This window comes from Molossus molossus, unplaced genomic scaffold (assembly GCF_014108415.1).
Source record: "Molossus molossus isolate mMolMol1 unplaced genomic scaffold, mMolMol1.p scaffold_m16_p_13, whole genome shotgun sequence".
In the NCBI taxonomy this organism is placed as follows: domain Eukaryota; kingdom Metazoa; phylum Chordata; class Mammalia; order Chiroptera; family Molossidae; genus Molossus; species Molossus molossus.
The window spans coordinates 91,235,357-91,254,650 of record NW_023425348.1 but is presented as its reverse complement, the minus strand read 5'-3'; the positions used below and the strand labels follow the sequence as shown (position 1 = coordinate 91,254,650).

The window sequence follows — 19,294 nt, the reverse complement described above, 5'->3', positions numbered from 1 at the left end:
ATCCCCAGTGCAGGGCATGCAGGAGGCAGCCAATCGATGTTCTCTCTCAATAATGTTTCTATCTTTCTCTCCCTCTCACTTCCTCTCTCTGTAAAATCAATACAGGAGAAAAAAAAATGAAAAGAAAATATATATGATCAAGCACATAAACATAGTCCAACTTCACTACTATTCAAACAGCAACCCACACATGTTGTCTCTCTGGACGATTACACCCATTATCGTCCAGCTGTGAAAGACTGGGAACTCCCAGTGTCTGCCATGACAGGCGTGGGTGCAGAAACGATGGGACCCCATCCTGTGAGTCAGCAGTTGGTAAAAATTCGATACCCTAAACACAATGTGGATTTTACTGGTCCTTCCACAAATGTCCTGTCTGCTCCAGGACCCGATCCGAGACACCACACTGCAAACACTGGGAGTTTCTAGTCTTTTACATCTGGACAGTCCTGCATGAACACATCTATGGACGCAGCAGTGAGAAGGGACAGAAAAGGACTCTTACAGCCAGGGCCCCAGAGGACTCCAGTTCCCGGTCACAGAGCTCAGATGTGACACTCACACCCAGCCTTCCTCTCCGCTAGGTCCCTCCAGCTGGAGGCTAAGTCAGCCCTCCTTGTCCTCCAGAGCTCCCCTGGCAGGCACATGTGCACGCATGTGCACGCACGTGGATGCATATACCATGAAGAGGTCACTCACCCTCTTCCACATAGTCGATGGTGGAGAGATGCTGGATCCGGCTGCACACCACGCTGCCCTGTCTCCGTAGCTGGGGGCGCTGAGTGGGAGGTGGCGAGGAGCTGGAGGCGCTCTCTGGGGGGGCGGCTGGCTCCGAGGCCTGATTCAGCTCGATGCAGTACTCGATGAGGCTGCTCATCAGTTCAGCCTGGGGAGGGGAGAGAGGCCAGAGCGAAGCCTGGAGGGTGAGCCAGGGCCCAGGTGCAGCCTTTCCATCCCCGTCAGAACAAGAGGAAACAGACAGATGTCCCCTGACCTCTCTCTGGTGGGGGAGGCACATGAGGAAAGAAATTCACGAGAAAGGAAGTTGGGGGCAGGTGCTCTGTGTGCGAGGGGGCAAGGCAGGCATTCCACTCGCGTTGGTGTTAGAGGTCAGCTCTGGTGGTGAGCGGGGGTCCCAGGCCTGGAAGGGGTGGGAAAGCCAGGGTTCTAGTTAGAAGGCACAGGTCGGGAGGCAGTGCCGAGGCGCTCAGGCCAGGCGGCAAAAGAAAGAAGCTCGCTGCTATGGAGAGGATGAGGATGAGGAAGGAAGGGGGAAGGGTGCCAGGCAGGCCTTTCTGGGCTGAAGAACTGCCTGAGTTGGCTGAGAGAGAAGCCTGCAGACCCGCGAGGAGAGGAAGGCAGCAGTGAGATCGTGGGAGTGGGTGGACGGCTCCCTCTGAGCACATTCTTCAAAGTGAAGCCTTCTCAACAAACTTGAAACACAACACATGTTGATATAAAGGAGAAGTGACCAGATGTCAGTGACCACAGTCTGGGCACCACAAGACATGGATATCAAGGGACCGACAGATCCACAGAGAGCTGTCAGTGGATGGTGTCCCTAAGTCAGGCAACATGTTTATTGGGTGCCTACCCTGGGCAGCTGGAGGCGGTGAGATACAGCAGGGACTGAGGCAGGTAGAATGCCTGCCTTGTGCTCCCAAGAAGAGAACCCACTGCGGGGAGCGAGGTCCAAGGGCAAGGGGGTGGCCCCATGGTGAAAGACCTAGTCCGGCCCCTGCCTACCCGAGGCCTCTCAAGCAACACAACCTACCCCGGGCCCAAACCCTGCATGGTCCAGAAGGAAGAGTCAGTGTCCTTCTCCATACCTGCCTCCCTGTCTCCAAGGGAGAATGGGCAGTGGGCTGCTGGGCAGGTAGGACAGAGGGCCCTGAGCTGCAAGCAGGAAAGGAACGCCCCCTAAGTTCCTCTAACACAGCACCATGCCCCTGAGGTGCAGGGACATTGCCATCAAAACTGAGCTGCGTTCAACACAAGTTAACACCCTTTCAACATAGACTCAGCAATCCAGAAACAGAAGAGCACTTCCTCAACCCGATGAAGGTGTCTATGAAAAGCCTGCAGCTAACATCACACACATTGAGCGCAAAACTGAACACTTTTCTCCTAAGATCAGGAGGAAGTCAAGGATGTCTGCTTGCACCAACTGAACACTGTCCTGGAGGCCCGAGTGACTGCACCAGGCAAGACAAGAAAGAGGCATGCAGCCCTGGCTGGTCTGGCTCAGCGGTTAGAGCTTTGGCCCGCGGACCAGAGTGTCCCAGGTTCGGTTCCCACTAAGGCCACGTACCTTCGTTGCAGTTTGTCCTCAGACCCGGTTGGGGTCATGTGGGTGGCAACCAGTCAATGTGTCTCTCTTACACTAATGTTTCTCCCTCTCTTCCTCCCACTCTATCTGAATATACATGCAAAAATGTCCTCGGGTGAGGATAAAAAACAAAAAGAGAGAGGCATGCAGCCTGACCAGTGTGGCTCAGTGGTTGAGTGTCGACCCATGCACTAAGAGGTCACCAATTTGATTCCTGGTCAGGGCACATGCCCAGGTTGTGGGCCTGATCCCCAGTGCAAGACATGCAGGAGGTGACCAATCGATGTTCTCTCTCATCAATGTTTTTATCTCTCTCTCCCTCTCCCTCCCTTTTGTCTCTCTAATACCAATAAAAAAAATTAATTTTTTTTTTAAAAAGAGAAAGAGGCACGCAGATTGGAAAGTCAGATACACTTGTCCCTATTCACAGACGACATAATTGTCAAAAGAGAAAATCTCCCAAAATCTACAAAAAGCTACTAGAACTAGTGAGTGAATCTAACAAGCTTTTATGATATAAGGACATGTGGATAACAAAATCAACTGTATTTCTATATACCACAATGAAGAACTGGAAATTGAAGTTAAAAACATACCATCTACTATGTAGTTTCAAAAGGCTGCATAGCACCAAAATGAAATACTTAGGGATAAATCTAATAAAAGATGTACAAGATTTATATGCTGAAAACTATGAAATGTTAGTGAAAGAATCAAAGACCAATAAATGGAAATAATACAAACAAGTGGACTGGATGACTTAAAAACATCTCTCGAGCCCTGGCCGGTTTGGCTCAGCGGTTGGAGCATCGGCCTGCGGTACAGAGAGACCCGGGTTCGGTTCCCGCTAAGGGCACGTACCTCGGTTGCAGTTTGTCCCCGGCCCTGGTTGGTTGTGCGGGTGGCAGCCATTCGATGTGTCCCTTCACATCGATGTTTCTCTCTCTCTTCCTCTCTCTCCCTCCTGCTCTATCTGATCAAAAAATGGAAAAATGTCCTCGGTAAGGATAAAAAAAAAAAAATCTCTCAAAAGACATTGTTAAGAAAACGAAAAGTCGTCCGGCCGGTGTGGCTCAGTGGTTGAGCATCGACACATGCACCAAGAGATCACCAGTTCAAAACCTGGTCAGGGCACATGCCCAGGTTGTGGGCCAAATCCCCAGTGGGGGGCATGCAGGAGGCAGCCAGTCGACATTCTCTCTCATCGATTGTTTCCCTCTCCCTTCCTTTCTCTCTAAAATCAATAAAGAAAAAAAGAAAACGAAAAGTCAAGACACAGAAAGAACACACTTGCAAAACCCACACCTGATAAGAACTGGTACGTAGACTATGTAACAAGCTCATAACTCATTAAGAAAACAAATAATTCAATAAACAAATGACAAATAATTTGAATAGACACTCCATCAAAAGAGACATATGGGCAGTGAATGAGTACACAAAAAGGTAATCAACATTATTAGTTATTAGGAAAATGCAAATTAAAGCCACAATGACATGTCACTATTATTCAGTAATTACAGTGGCAAACAAATGACACTGACAGTACCAAGTGCTGAGCAAGGACCCAGAGCGACTGAAACTCAGACACTGCTGGTGGAAACGCAAAATAGCCCAGTCACTTAGGGAAACAGTCTGACAGCGTCTAGTAAAGCCAATCATATGTCTATCATACAATCCAGCAACCACCCACCCATGTTTATACCAGAGAAATGAAGGCAGAGGCCCCCACAAAAGCCTGTGCACAAGTGTTTACAGCTTCATTCACAAAATCCCCAAACTAGAAACAACCCAAACATCCTTCAGCGGGCAAAGAGCTAACCTGTAGTATATCCACACGACAATTCTATTCAACAATAAAAAGGAATGACCCGACACACCATGCAATATGGACGAATCTCACTAGCATGAAGCTTAGTGCAAGAAGCCATTCTCAAAAGGCTGCACAGTGTACAGACTGTAGGGCTGGACCACAATTTTAAAAAATCAATTCGCTCTGGCCGGTTTGGCTAAGCAGTTAGGGCATTGGCCTGCGGACCAGAGTCCCGGGTTCGGTTTCCGCTAAGGACATGTACCTCAATTGCAGTTTGTCCCCGGCCCTGGTTGTCGTCATGTGGGTGGCAGCCACTCGATGTTTCTCTCTTTCTTCCTCCCTTTTTCCCTCCTGCTCTATCTGAAGATAAATACAAAAATGTCCTAGGGTGAGGATTAAAAAAAAGCAATTCATCAGTTGATGGACATTTGTGTTGTTTCTAATTCCTTAGTTACTACAATCAAAGCTGCTATGAACATTATGGTACAAGTCTTTCTGTGGACATAGGTGTTCGTTTCTCTTGGGTAAATGTGTAGGCATTGTATGATAATGTAGTTATATGACATTTTGGAAAAGCAAAACTCTAGGGATAGCTAAGGGGCGGTGTCAAACAGCAGGCGAAGAATGAGTCTGAAGTCAGAAGAGGAATGTAAAAACAATTTTTAAAAGGCAATCCAAAAGAAAATTGGTGAAAGACGTCCACAAAGAGGCCATCCAGATGGTGAATAAAGATATAAAAGGTATTCTGGCTGGTTTGGCTTAGTGATTAGAGCACCAGCCTGCAGAACTCAGGGTCACAGGTTCAATTCCTGGTCACAGGCATGTATGTGGGTTGCAGGTTTGATCCCTGGCCCCAGCAGGGGGACATGAGGAAGGCAACCAATCGATGTAGCTCTCTCACATTGATGTCTCTCTCTCTCTCTAAAATCAAAGAAAAAAGAAAAGAATATTAATCTTTAAATAGAAAAATAGAAGATAAATAGAAAAATATCTTTGGGGGAGGATTAAAAAAAAAACAGATGTGGCCCGGACAGTATGGCTCAGTGGTTGGGCATCCACCCAGGCACCAAGAGGTCGCCAGTTTGACTCACAGTCAGGACACGTGCCCAGGTTGTGGGCCCAATCCCCAGTGGGGGGGCATGCAGGAGGCGGCCAGTTGATGTTCTCTCTCTTCAATGTTTTTATCTCTCTCTAAAATCAATAAAGGCAAAAAAAATGTGAACAGACATTTCACCTCTAGAAGATATATTAATAGCCAATAAGTTACTCCATAGCTTGACTGTGGTTGTCAAAACTTAAAATGGATGCATTTTATTGTAAATTATACATACCTCAATGAAAAACAAAAGAAAAAACAAAAGAAAAAGTCATAAGGAGATGTTACTACTCACCCACCAGACTGGCTAAAATGAAAAAGACTGACAGCCCTGGCCAGTGTGGCTCAGTTGGTCGTCCTGTGCACCGAAAGGTCATCAGTTCGATTCCTGGTCAGGGCACAAACGCCGGTTGTGGGTTTGATCCCCAGTTGGGGCATGTGCAGGAGGCAGCCAATCCATATTTTGCTCTCATACCAATATTTCTCTCTCCCCCTTCCTCTCTCTCTCTCTCTAAAAAAACAGACTGATAGTATGATAGTACTAGGTGTTGGAGAGGAAATAAACAAGCACTCATCTACCCCGCGGAGTGCAAACTGGTACAACTGCTTTGGAAGACTGGCAGCGCCCACTAAAGCTGAGCATGTGCCCGACACAGCCTGCACTCCTGGGTGTGAGCCGAGATAAGCAGCACTGCCCACTACAGCCCCGGACGCAACCTTCGTCTCCATCGCTACAGAACGGAAGTCAAGGCTGGCAAATTTGGACGCTGGAATTCCAGGGAGTATCTAATTCCCAGTGAGCATTGTGAAAGATCAAACCACTGCTCCACGCAGCAAGGATGAGCTCAGAGACTCAATGCTGAGCGGAAGAAACCAGACAGGAACACAGTGGGGGAAGCCACTGCTAGAAGTTTCGAAAACAAACAGAACGACTCTAGCATGATACGTCAGAATGGGGGGGTCCTTTGGTGGGAGAAGGGACTTGAAAGTGCTTGAGGGGTCTCTTGGGGTCCCAGTTCTATTTCCTAATCTGAAAGGTGGCACACGGGTTTGTTTTGGGAAAATATATTGAGTTATATACTTAGGATTTGGGTACTTTTCTGTATGTATGTTATAATTCAATACAACACTTAAAAAAGTCTAAACTAGTAGTGTAAAATAAAAATGATGAAACATCAGCATAAAGACAGGGACAGCGGAGTATTCAAAGCCTTGAGAGGGAAGAGCTCTGGGACATGAGCAGGGAGAGAAGTCCTTAGAGAGGCCCAGGATAGGAGGACCAGCAAGGAAGACAGGAGAGAGGTCAGAGGTCAGAGGAGGCACAGCAGGGGACAGGAGAGGCCAGTCAGGAGCACATAGTCAGGCTAAGAAAGAAGGCAGACAGACACCTGTGCAAAGCAGAAACTGCTGGGCTTACAGCAGGGGGAGGGCAGGGAGCAGGGGGAGGGCAGGGGGGAGGGGCAGGGGGAGGGCAGGGTGCAGGGGGAGGGCAGGGGGGAGGGAGGGGGAGGGCAGGGAGAGAACAGGGAGCAGGGGGAGGGCAGGGAGCAGGGGGAGGGCAGGGAGAGAACAGGGAGCAGGGGGAGGGCAAGAGGAGGGGGCAGGGGGAGGGCAGGGAGCAGGGGGAGGGCAGGGAGAGAACAGGGAGCAGGGGGAGGGCAGGAGGAGGGAGCAGGGGGAGGGCAGGGGCAGGGAGCAGGGGGAGGGCAGGGGGCAGGCAGGGGGCAGGGGACAGGCAGGGAGCAGGGGGAGGGCAGGGAGCAGGGGGAGGGCAGGGTGCAGGGGGAGGGCAGGGTACAGGGGGAGGGCAGGGGATGGGGGAGGGCAGGGTACAGGGGGAGGGCAGGGAGCAGGCTGGCTGTGAAGGGCTGAGGGACCCGAAGGGAGACACACAGAGTGGACAGCAGTGTGGCTTTGCAGGGTCCAGGACCCCATGCAGTGGCAGAGGGGTGAGGGATATGCTATTGAACAGGAGCCCTGGGGCGCTGTCCACTATAAAGGCACTGAGAGGACAGCGAGGAACACCATCCTGACTGGCCCTGCAGAAGGGAGGGCAGCATCTCCATGATGAGGGGGAGAAGGGAGGGTGGGGGACAGGGTGGGAAGACCTGGTGTTGAATGAACTGAACACTAAACGAAGCTGGCACAGGTGCAGAGGGGCCTTAACCCTTCTGAACCTGCTCCTCACCAGAGAGCAGCCAACTCACAGGGAGCCTCAAGGGCAGAGGGAACTGGTGTGGGTGGCTGCACACGACTGGGAAGCCCTAAACCAGCAGCCACCTGACATGTGTGAACACTCCAGACCTGGCCCAACGTCTTGCCAGGGTGGCTCCAGGTCAGCAGAAGTCAGCTCCCAGGTCCCCAGGCCCTCAGACCTCCTTATCAGCCAGCCTGGAGCCTCCAATAGGCTGGGACCCCTTGAGCCTCCACCCACCTCCGCCCAGCCCCACAGCCCCAGTGCAGGCAACACCCCATTACCTGCTTGGAGTAGATCTTGAGGAGCTTGTTGACTGGGGTGCCCTCATTGTTCCCATCAAACTCCAGCCACAGGACAGACTCCTCCTCCTCGGGGGATGTGTGGTCCCAAGACAGCTCCTGAAAACGCAGGCCCAGCAGGACGTGCTGGCCAGTGGGAGAGGCAGAGTTTGGACCCCTGGGCAGAAATCTGCTCCCCTACCCCACCTGGCTCGGCACCACCAGGAGGGAACTCCTGGCTGCTTAATTCCAAGGCTGAGTCTAAATTCATGTGTGAATTTCTCCAAGGAGAGGAGTCTCTACTTTCATCAGACCCTGGAAGGGAGCAGGGAAGCTGAGATGCGGTAACCCACAGTACTTCTCTCCAGGGGTCGAGCGTGACAGCCAGGGTAGTCATGTGGGGAAAGAGGCAACTGAGGAACAGAGACCTTTCCAATGAGGACAGCTGGGTAGCACCTCGGCACAGATGCCGAGGAGGGGCTGGGATCCCTCTCCCAGGACAAGAGTTGCCCCAAACTGTTCTGCGGGCTGAGGAGGGACCCCTGTGCAGGTGCAGAGGAGCTGACCCACAGGGTGGTTACGGACACCACCTTCATCACAGGTAGCTAGGAGACAGCCAGCACCCAGTGCAGGGTGAGGAGCAGGACTCAGACAGCTGGGGAGGGCTCCTGGTCATGGGCATTTCTGGAGAACCAGCAGCTAATCTCCAGCCATTGGAGGGCAGAACAGCCAGACCTGCCAGATTCCCTCCATCAGAGGCCTTCATCCCAGCTACAGCCTCCCTTGCCCTGACCGCCCCCATGCTCAGAATACTGGGCTGATCCAGAGCAGACCCAGAAAAGCCCTCTAGTGACGACAGAGAAAACCCCAGGGACATTCAAGGGAGGAAGGGGCCCTCTCAGACAGGCCACCCACCCTGCCCCAAGGACAACCACAGGTTCGGGGAACCCAGAAAGCCTCTACTCCCTTCCTTTCCTGAGGGCCCACCCTACAAGAGCTGAAGGTACCTTCTCCCTGTTGTCGATGACATGCACACCCTCCAGACTGATGGCTACAGTCACTGGCTTTCGCCCGCCACGGTGCACAAAGCTCTGGGCTGGCTTGTCAACCTCGCCGTGGAAGAAGGCACACCTGGGGGCAGGGGAGCAGGGGTCAGCCTGTCTGCTCCAGCACTAAGAACAGGCGACTCAACATTTTGGTTCACCCACCAGAGAATGCTCTGGCCAGGCCCTGTCCAGGTGTCAGAGAAGCTTAGCTGTCCAGGTGACTGAAAGTTACATGGAAACACGCTCAGGGAAGAGAGAAACAGAGTGGGGGACTGAGAGGAAGGCTTCTTGGAGGTGGTGGCACTGAGCTGGTCGTACATGACAGGAGGGTTTGAATAGGCAGGAGGTGGAACAGCGTGGCATAGAGAAGGGGGCACCACAGGCAGAGGAAAGAGTGTGAATCCAGGTGTGGACAGAGCAAGTGATGTTCAGGGCACCACCAGGAGCCCTAGGACTTGGGATGAGGCTGTTGGAGGTGGCCAGGCCACATCAGGGCTGGGAGAGCCATGCTGCTCCCTTCGGCAGCAGACAGGGGGTTAAGGCTGCACCTGCTTGGGGCCCATGAAAGGCCAGGAGTTGTCCAGGGAAGCAGCTTCAGGGCTTGACACTGAGAAGGGAAAAAGGTGAGTAGCCTTGGGACACCAACCCACTGAACTGCCAGCCTGTCCTTCCGGCCCAGCTGTGTTCTCTCCCACTACTGTGGCTGCACTGGCATCTCTCCCTTGCCCTTGGCTAAGCAAGAGTCCCAGTTAGTGCCCCTCTGTGACTGCCTGCACTGGCGCAGTGGTGCAGGACTGAAGACGAGTGCTCATCACCTTCCATTACAGCCTCGACCGCTGCCCGGCAGTCCCACGCCTGTCCTGCACCTGTCCCTGCTCCTGGGAGACTTCTACAGGCTTGGCAGAGGGCTGAGGAAACTGAAGCAACCAGAAGAGGGGCCACTCGCCCATCCTCATCTGAAGTTTTCACTCTCTCTTGGGCCACCCCTACCAGCACACACACTGTGTCTGTCATTGAAGTAAAAACCTTCTGTCCCACCCAGCTAGTGTAGCTCAGTGGCTGAGTGTCGACCCATGTACCAAGAGGTTGCTGGTTTGATTCCTGGTCAGGGCACATGCCCAGGTTGTGGGCCTGATCCCCAGTGGGGGGCATGCAGGAGGTGGCCAATCAATGTTCTCTCTCATCGATGTTTCTTTCTCTCTCCCTCTTACTTTCTCTCTCTCTAAAATCTTTTTTTAAAAAGTTTTTTTTTTTTTTTTTTTGGTGGTACGTGCCCCTAGCAGGAACTGAACCCAGGAGTCTCGGGTCTGCAGGCCGACACTCAACTGCTGAGCCAAACTGGCCAGGGCAAAAAAGTTTTTAAAACTTTCTGTCCCCACCGCACCAACTACTGCTCTGTTCCACTGTGTGGCTCCCTGAACGAATCGGTTACACTCACTGTCTCCAAGCTTTTTCTCACTCTCTTCCACCCGCTGCCTCCTCCATGATGCTGGGGCCAAAACAACCATCAGCCACAGAGGACATCAAACTTGGCCTTGCAGCAGCAGCATGGGGTACTTGATCACTCCCTCCTTGATACCTTCCTTTACTTGGCTTGTAGAGACCCTCCTGCCTTGCTGGCTGGGGTCCTCTTTCCGTCCACATTTACCTCCTTGGCCATCTGTTTGGGTCCCTGGTTTCAAACACCATCCACGTGCTGATAACTCAACAGTTACAATCTAACTCTAGACTCAGAAATCCAAATGTCTACTCAGAACGGCTACCTAGGTATCTAACAAGCAGCTCAAAATCCATACTTCCAAAGCCAAGCCACCAACCTTCCCCAACCCGTTTCACTGCACAGTCGCCTCTCAGCTGGTAACAGTGTCGTCCTCTGGTTGCTTGGGCCAGAAACCTGGAGCCCTGTCTGCCTCCTCTCCTTCACCTCTCCTGCTGCACATCTAACAGCAAACTCGACATCTCCGGAATCGGAACATGTCTCACGCCCTTCGGAGAAACGTCACACAGTCTTCACCTGTCGCCTGGCTGCAGTCCCTGCCCACCTGCAGTCTGTTCTTACTTCTACTGCTCACTGTCTCTCCACTAGGGCAGCAGCTTCACCAGGCAGGGACATGCTCTCTGCTTACCGTGGAGTGGCCAGCACCTACGTGCCAGCACAGCAGGCAGACCAGAGCTATCGGCAACAGGCTGACTGTGGGAACGAGCCCTGGTTGAAGGGAAGGTCAGCAGGTCTACTGACCAAGTGGCCGCAGCAGGCGGAGGAGAGGACCTGTCTAGGGTATCCTGGTCAGTGATGGGAGGAAGGAAAGGACAAGTGTCCAGCCTGGGCCCGTGGGGCTGGACGTGCTGGCATCAAGGCACACCTCACAAGAGGATGGAGCTCGACCGGAGCAGAGATGGGCTCACTGGCAGGCCACACTAGCAAAGGCCAGGGCTGCCATGGGACAGAGGAGACCCAGGGCTGCGGCTGCCCACGGCGATGCTCACCCGTAATAGGGCAGCTCGTGGCACTTGGTGAGGTAGGCACGGTAGTGGGTCCTCAGGGAAGCCTCGCGCTCGCTGTCGCCGCTGACCGCTTCCTGCACCTTGCGGTAGGCGTTGAGCAGGCCCTGCTCACTGGTCCCAGCCTTGGCCCCACGGCCCCAGAGGGCAGCGAAGAGCCCATGGCCCCGCTTACACAGGTGGGCAGGGAGGAAGGAGCCCAGCTTCTCCCTGTGGAGGATGGAAGAAGCATGAGGCTCTGTGGCTGGTGGCTGGCCAGAGGTGCCAAGTTCTCAGGTTCGGGCAAGCTCGTGGGGGGGGGGGGGGGCTGGACACAGGCTGCCAGGGGATCCTACTGCTGCTATCTCAGCGAGAGACCTGAAGAAAAAGTCAGGAGATGAAGAGAAGAGTCAACCCAGGCCCGCCTCAGAACCAGCCTGTGGCTGGAGGTCTCAGCAATGTCTGGGTCACAAGTAAGGAAGGCTGGATCGCTGGACTAGTGAAACTTTTGCAATGAAGAACGGTACAAGTAACTCAACTATCAAGGTTTTGTTCTGCCATATAGGGATGTAAAAAAACACCAGCCTACAATCCATTGGCACAGATTCATGAGAAAGGACATTTTCAATCACACACACAGGGTGAGAATCTAGGTGTGGCTGAATGTCCTCCCCATCCTAAGCAGCCCAGTGACTAGGTGGGCCACACACTGGTCATTCTGCATCAACCACAGTTGCAGCCTCAGGCTTCGAGCACCGAGCACCCTCACCAAGCCTCGGCTCCCCATGTGTAACCTAAGGAGACGGTTATCTACTCGCATGGAAGGGCACTGGCACGTTCCTGTCATGCAAATGGTGCCAAACAAATATCACTGCAGTTGTCATTTCTGCCGAAGAGCGGAGGGTCCCTGTTGGGGCTTCTGGAGGACCAAACACCCTAGGCCATGGGGAAGGGCAGCTGATCCAGAGAGGCCCAACTGCAGGGTGGCACGAGGAGGGAACTCCAGGGGGCTACCCACCCTACTCAGGGCTGCTGTGGGCATTTTTGTCATCTGTGCCCCACATCATCCCTAACAGTGAGTACAAATAAACAAGCCCAGCTCCCTCCTGACCTCAGATGGAGGTTGAACTCCATCCTCATGCACATCTAGGGCTCGTTGGGCTGGGGCTCCTCTCACAGATGTACTTCACCCAAGTTTCCCCTGCCCAAGCTCCTCAGCTCAGGGTAGAGGAGGAAAAGGAGGCTCAGAGAGGTGGGGTGACTCACCCAAGGTCACACAGTGTCAGGGCCAGCCTGCGGCCGAGGCCTCCTAACTCCAAGACCTTGCAAAACCTAAGACCAATTTAAGTAGGATCCCAGTGCAACCCTCCCGCCCTGCACCCCTGCCTCAGGTCACACTGGCCTTCACCTCAAGGTGCAGGCCGTGGGCTGGCCAGGCTGGAAGGGCCCGAGCTGCACGCGGCACACCAGGGCACCCAGGGCCTCGCAGTCCTCCACATCACATGGGTACCGTGCCGCCAGCACATTGCCCTTGGCCTCCTCGTAGAGCAGCCGCAGGACCTCCTCGTCGTGAATCTGTGTGGCAGGGAGGAGCTGCTCAGTAGGGCAGGTACCAGTGTCCAGGGGTCTAGGGACAAGGGGAGGCTGAACACAGGGCACCAGACCTGCCTGGGGTTTGCTGCCTCACCTGGAGCTCCCGCCGCTTTGGGAAAAACACGTTCCTTCGGAACTGCAGAGAAGGCTCATCTGGGGGGAGAGGCTGGGGTCACTGCCCAGCCCTCTCCTGAATGGCCAGTCCCCAATCCTCAGACTCACCCAACCATGACTGAAAAAGCCCAAGGGCTGTCCAAAGAGAGAGATCTGTGCTTATCTCGACATGGGTGCTGACCTCCCAGCCCATCCTCTCCTGGGTTCCCCTCAGGAACCCCAGGCTCCTCTGCCAGGAGAGCTGATGGGGCCTGAGGAAGCTGCTACTCTGGCTGCCTCCATCTGCCACCGGAGGCCTGACTAGGTTGGGAGTGCGTGCTCTAGACCCAGGTGGGCCCTGAGACAGGGACTTGCAGGAGCATACTCACCTGTGGCCACGTCATCACCCGGGGCATCGGTGAAGCGAAGCAACAGTTCAGGCCACTGGCGGCCCAGCTTGTAGGGCTGGTGCTTGGGCTTCAGCTGCACCTCTGCAGGACAAGAGGGAAGCGGCCCATGCAGCTTCTACCAGTGCAGATGGGAGGAAGAGCAGGTGCACAGCCCCAAAGCAACACAAGTGCAACTGCCGCCTGCCCAGCAGCACATGACGACTGGCAATTCCAAGGCATATAGCAGAGCCAGCCTCTGACTGGTCCCTACAGTACCCAGGGTAGGCTGGAGCTAAGAAGCTGTGCAGATAGAAGGTGCTGGGGGTGGCAGTACAGATGGACCCAGCACTGCCATGAGGAAGCAGAGCCTGAAGCTGGTAACTGAGACCTGAGGGGCTGCCCTCTCCTGCCCCTGGCAGAGCCTGGGCCTCTCCCTTGCCAGCCCCCGCCTCCAACCTCTCCCCTGGGAGCTCCAGCTGACCTTCCATCCTTCATACTCCTGGCCTCCATGCCTAAAGATGCCATGCCATCCAGCTCCCCCACCCCACCCCCTTCTCTAGCCCACTCTCCCACTCTGGCCTTCTTCAATCTGAACATTCCCAGCTCGTTTATGCCTCAAGCCTTTGCACTTGCTGTTCCTCCTGCCTCAGTACCCTTCCTCCAGATCATCACATGGCTGATTGGCTTGGATCTCAGTTCAAGTGTCACCTTCCCTGGACTCTCAACTAAGGCAGCCCCTCCATCACCTATCACACCAATTGTACCCCACTAGGCTGACTTGACAGTGATCAGCACAATCTAACATCGCCTTACTGTCTGTACCCACCCTAGCAGGAGTGCCATGAGGGCAGAAGCGCCTCTGCCCAGGTCACTGCTGTACCCCTGGCCCACTGTGGGCCCTCACCAGATTGGCCCATCAACCCCAGACTGTCAGCTGGCCCAGGACTCTGCAGCTCAACCCAGGAATGACAAGTTTCATCTTGTACACTGCAGCCCCCAGCTTTCAAGAAGTCTGAGGCCATTTCCAAGACCATCTGGTGATGAATGAGAATGGCTGCTAGGGGAGTGGCAATATCCACACCATCAACTAACTATTTCTGCCTTCTGACCCTTACCTGTCCCCTTTACCCCTCCCACCAGAGGGCTGGGCACCTTGTCCTGCCTGATGATGGCAAGGGTCCTTGTCTCTGTTCTCTGGACTTTCATCTAGACCCTCATCGTGCCCTGATGAGCCAGTTTGGCTCAGTGATTAGAGCATCGACCTGCAGACCAGAGTGTCCTGGGTTCGGTTCCCACTAAGGGCACCTTGGTTGCAGTTTGTCCCCGGCCCCATTGGGGGTCATATGGGTGGCAACCAGTCAATGTGTCTCTCTCACATCGATGTTTCTCTCCCCTCCACCCCACACTCTATGTGAAGATAAATGCAAAAATGTCCTCAGTGAGGATAAAAAAACTAACTAAATAGACCCTAATCGTAACCCAAAACAGCAGCCACAACCTCCAAAGTGGCCTCCCTCCCTGCCTACCACCTCTTCCACCCAACCCCTGCACTCAGCTTCTTCAGACCCCTTTCTTCTCCCATCATTTCTCTGACCTAGAATTCCTGGTGGCTCCGCTGCCCTTGTTTCAGCCGAGATCCCTGACTACACCCATATGTAACCCCCCTGCCCCACCACTCCTAGGAGGGGAGCCTGCCATGAGCAGCAGTGTCTTCTCCCCTCCAGGAAGGGCTCCCCCAACCCTACATGCTCGGCCAGACCCTTTGAGCACAATCTGGACTCACTGAAGCCCAAAGAGGGACAGTGCTTGCCCAATGCCACCAGCGTTAGTGGCTGAACCAGAGCAGAAATCTGCCCGCTGAGCCTCCTGCCCTAAACTTTATCTTTTTAAAATTTTTTATCCTCACCCCAGGACATTTTTTTTTTTTTTTTTGCGTTTATCTTCAGATAGAGTAGGAGGGACAGAGGGAGGAAGAGAGAGAGAGAAACATCGATGTGAGAGAGACACACTGACTGGCTACCACCCACACAACCCCAACCGGGGCTGGTCCGTGGGCTGACGCTATAACCACTCAGCCAAACAGGCCAGGACCTGCCCCACACTTTAGACTGCAAGTTCCCCGAGGGCAGGAACACCTTCCATCTTGCTTCCCACTGTATCCCCGAGCCCCAGCAGCTCAGAGGACTCCCACTATCAGAACAGAACTATGCTGACCCCACGGTCCAACATACTTCCAGATGAGGCCTTTCTGCCTGGAAGCTGTCACCCAGGCTGACTGTCCCTGGAGCCCTGTTCCATGTAGAGTGACAATGGCGCTGAGAAGGCCAAACCCTTCCAAACATCCAGCTCGAAGGAAGGGCGGCTCTGGCGGACAGCACCCCCTCCCTGCCTCACCGCCCTGGGCCTGTCAGTACTTCACCCACTCTGGGGGTGGGGTGGGGCAAAGGTTCCGAGGGGCCAAGTCAAAGCTGAAGAGGCCTTTCAGCCTCCCTGAAGCCAGTAAGGGAACAAAGTGGGCACTGACACTGTGCTGGGGCCTCTAGCCACCCTCCTCTTGGACGAGGCAGTACCCCAGGGTGACCAGGCCAGCAGGCCACACAGGCAGCCCATTCATATCCTTGAGGGGGAGCAGGAATGTGATGAGGAGGGAGTGGGGGCAGAGGAAGTGAGAGGAGGCAACAAGCTGTCCAGCTGCAGAGACAGGGAGCCTGAGGCAGGGCCGGCCACATGGAACTGCCACTCCCAGCTTTTCAAAGACACAAGCCAAGGGGCCCATAGTCCTGACCAATTGCCGGGAGGGTGAAGCAGGGGCAGCTGAGCTGGGTGGGGAGCAGCCGGAGGAGACCAGAGTTAGTAGGAAGAGGGTGGGCGAGAGCAGCAGCTGGACAGGAAGCTCCAACTGGTGGGCAGGGTGTGTGGGGGTACAGGCACTCGCTCTCCCACCAAGCCAGCCAATATCCCCACTCTATGGTAGAGTCACAAACCCCAACCACTAGAGGCCCTGGTGACCAGTCACCGTCTTCTTGCTCGTACTCCTCTATAACGTAGGAGAATTTAAGCTCAGAAAACATGCCTGCCCCTGGCATCAGTTGGGGCATCCTCTTCCCTGGTCCCCTTCCTGTCCAATTAAGTAGGCTGGAAGCCCTATTTAGAGGCCCTGGGGAACTCCCACCCCTCCCCCTCCCGGGCCTGAGGGTCTGGAGAGCCACTGTCCTCACTCCTGATCCATCCCTGCCTAGGGAAACTCTGCTGAAAGGGCAGGACACTGGTGGCCACAGGGCAGAAACCAGGCAGGGCTGGAGGCCTCCTGGCAGAGAAGTTGGGTTCCCACTCACCTGCCTTCCCCACCCTCAGGAGAAGTCTCATCGTCAGGGGTGGCGGCTTTCCAGGCTGAGTACCACCCTCCTCCCTGCCCTCAAGATCAGATACAGTTCAAGGAGGTCAGCTAGGGACTACCCAGGCTCCGTTCTGACCTCAGTCCTACCACTCACTGGTCCCACCTCTTCAAACCTCAATTTCATCATTTGCAAGACAGGGCTGGGCCATGAGGATAAGGTGAAATTCTGCCCATGAACTGCCAGCTCAGGTTGTGGCACAGACGATGCGCTCAGTGCACGCAGACCACTTCCCTCCCTGTCTCCTAGTCCTGCGCCTCCTAACGCCCCAGGCTCCAGAATGCTGAGGCTGCCGGGCAGGTCCACCCCTCCTCTGCCACCAGCAGAAAGAAAGGAGGTGGAAGCAGAGGAGCCAGGCATCCTGTCAGGGCTCTGGGTCCTCAAAAGAGTGGACAGCTCCAGGGCACACACAAGTCTCACCTTCCCCTGATGTACAGTGGCCACAGGTTCTGGAAGCTACCCCCTTCTCCTCCACACTGATCAGCACCCTTCCAACCCTCCCACCTGTGTCTCATTGCCACGTCTTACCCAGCAGAGGGGAGACTAGCCAGAGTGCGAAGATATCCAGGGCAATGTCCGGGAGCTGCAGGACCTCACGGATGGCGCGATGTAGCTCGTGGGCACTGAGAGATGGCAGGTTGTCCACAGCCAGAGGCACCACCGTGTCATCCGCCAGATACACCAGCACATCAGCTGCTGCAATGGAAGCCAGGGTCAGCTGGGCCAGTGCCCAGGCACAAGCATGTCCATCAGGCACCCTCCACTCTATACCCTTGGGTGACCAAGGCTATACTCCAGAGGCAGAGCCCCAGCATCCTCAAAGGACCCTATAAAGAGTGCTATCTTTTAGGACTTCTTCAAGATACTCAAACTACCCAGAAACCCAGCAACTCTGCCCCAGCGACTGGCCAGCCCCACCCAAACCCCCAAAGGTTGTAATTAGGGCTGGCCACCCTCCCCTGGCAGACCCAAGAACTCTTCTGTGCTTCTTCCATGAGGGAGAACATTCTATTGGGGTACTGAGGCAGATAGGCTGAATCCATAGTGAAGTGACAGCAGTTAGTATATCAGGCCGGGAGAGGGGAGAGCTGGTGACCCACTAGGGCAATTCGCTGTCTCTCTCTGGCCCAGGCTAAGATGGGAACTGAGGATTCAAGGCCACCCCAGGGCAAGGCAAGATCCAGGGCTCAACTTCCTCAGGACTCTTCAAGCCTCAGAACTCAGTATTATGGCCTTTCAGAACAGTCTCAAATAGGCCAGGGGAAGTACAAGTTGAGCATTCCCTGTGACAGCCTCTGGGATTCCTATTTGGAGCCCAGAGCCAAAGGGAGACCCTTGGAAGAGCAGCCAGATTCAAACTCCCATCCCTGGAACCGCAGCTACCGTGAAGGAGCACTGAGCTTGGAGGCAGTCTATTCAGGTTCCAATCCCCGCTTGGCCTCTGGCTAGCCGGCTGACTTCAGCAAGTCAGTGTGAGTGTAGCCTGCCTCACCTGTAAAGCAGGGCTAATACCCCTCCCTCAAAGAGGAACTGTGAATCAAATGAGGTGAAGCCTGTGAAAGGTAAGGGCACAGTTTATCGTTAATACAGGTGAAGATGCTCTTGGATACCCAGTCTGTTCCCCAACAGCTACTCTCTTGAAAGGTCATAAAATAATCTCTAGGAGGCTGAGATTCAAGCCCACTTTTCAAGCAAGGACAACTGAAGCATTGAAGGCTCCAGTGTCCTATTAACCTCTCCAGGGCCCAATTTCCTTCCTATAAAATTAAGATAATGATCCCTGCTTTCAAAAGGGTGCTTGTGGGAAAGAAACCCAACAAAGAAAGTGAATGTGTCACTTTTCACTTGTAAGATGTCTTTTGAATTTCCCAGCCATGTGTGACAAGCTCATTTTACAAATGAAGAAAGGGAGATTCAAGAGGAGTACTCAACTTGTAGCCTAACCCAAGACCTCTGGCTGACTTGGGTCACTTCTCATACCTCAACATACCTCATTTGTTAATTAACACACATGATTCCCTTTAATGGAAAAGATGAGAAGCTAGGGCCGCGTCCCCAGGGCTGGGGCCCCAGAAGGCTACAGCGGGGAGATGGGGACAGGGACCCACCTCGCGCTCCCACGGAGGACACGCTGCTTCGATGGGACCGTTCAGCGGGGCCGGGATGCCCGGCACTGCCTTCTGTCCCGTCCATCTGCAGAGGGAAAGAGAAAGAGCAGTTACTGGGGGTGTGGGGCTGGGGGGCTGTGGAGTCCCACAAGCTCACATGAGGAAGGGGTGGTGGTGTCCCGGGCTGATCTGCGAAAGTGAACAACATGGCTGGAGGCATTGGTGTGCAGACTAGAGGGGTGCGGAGGGGTCCTCAGCCAACTCCAGGTCAGGGCTGGTGGGCGGGGTCAGGCCGTGAGGTCAGGAGCGGGGTGGCAGCTCGGCTCGCCGGCAAGCCCAGGCGGGCGCCGCCGCGCGCTCACCTCTCAGGGACGCAGTGCCAGCCGCCTCAGCCCAGGCTGCTGCCGTGACCCGGACCCGCTCGGCTCGGGTTCTGCCGCCCGCCAAGACCTCGGCTCCCCCCTCGGGCTCCAGCT

General features: G+C 54.4%; 1 protein-coding gene across 2 annotated transcripts in view; it reads right to left on the bottom strand.

Moving 5' to 3' along the window:
- The window catches only part of FRMD8 (FERM domain containing 8), a 30,929-nt gene extending 11,635 nt beyond the window's left edge, over positions 1-19,294 (bottom strand). For both annotated transcript variants that reach the window (XM_036257950.1, XM_036257949.1), the window contains exons 1-10: positions 19,181-19,294; positions 18,819-18,903; positions 17,239-17,406; positions 13,316-13,417; positions 12,928-12,986; positions 12,649-12,815; positions 11,247-11,471; positions 8,721-8,844; positions 7,717-7,860; positions 700-886 (exon numbers count right to left, since the gene is read on the bottom strand). In XM_036257950.1, coding sequence (XP_036113843.1) covers positions 700-886; positions 7,717-7,860; positions 8,721-8,844; positions 11,247-11,471; positions 12,649-12,815; positions 12,928-12,986; positions 13,316-13,417; positions 17,239-17,406; positions 18,819-18,903 — 1,261 coding nt within the window. In that variant the 5' untranslated portion in view covers positions 19,181-19,294. The remainder of the gene's footprint in view (positions 1-699; positions 887-7,716; positions 7,861-8,720; positions 8,845-11,246; positions 11,472-12,648; positions 12,816-12,927; positions 12,987-13,315; positions 13,418-17,238; positions 17,407-18,818; positions 18,904-19,180) is intronic.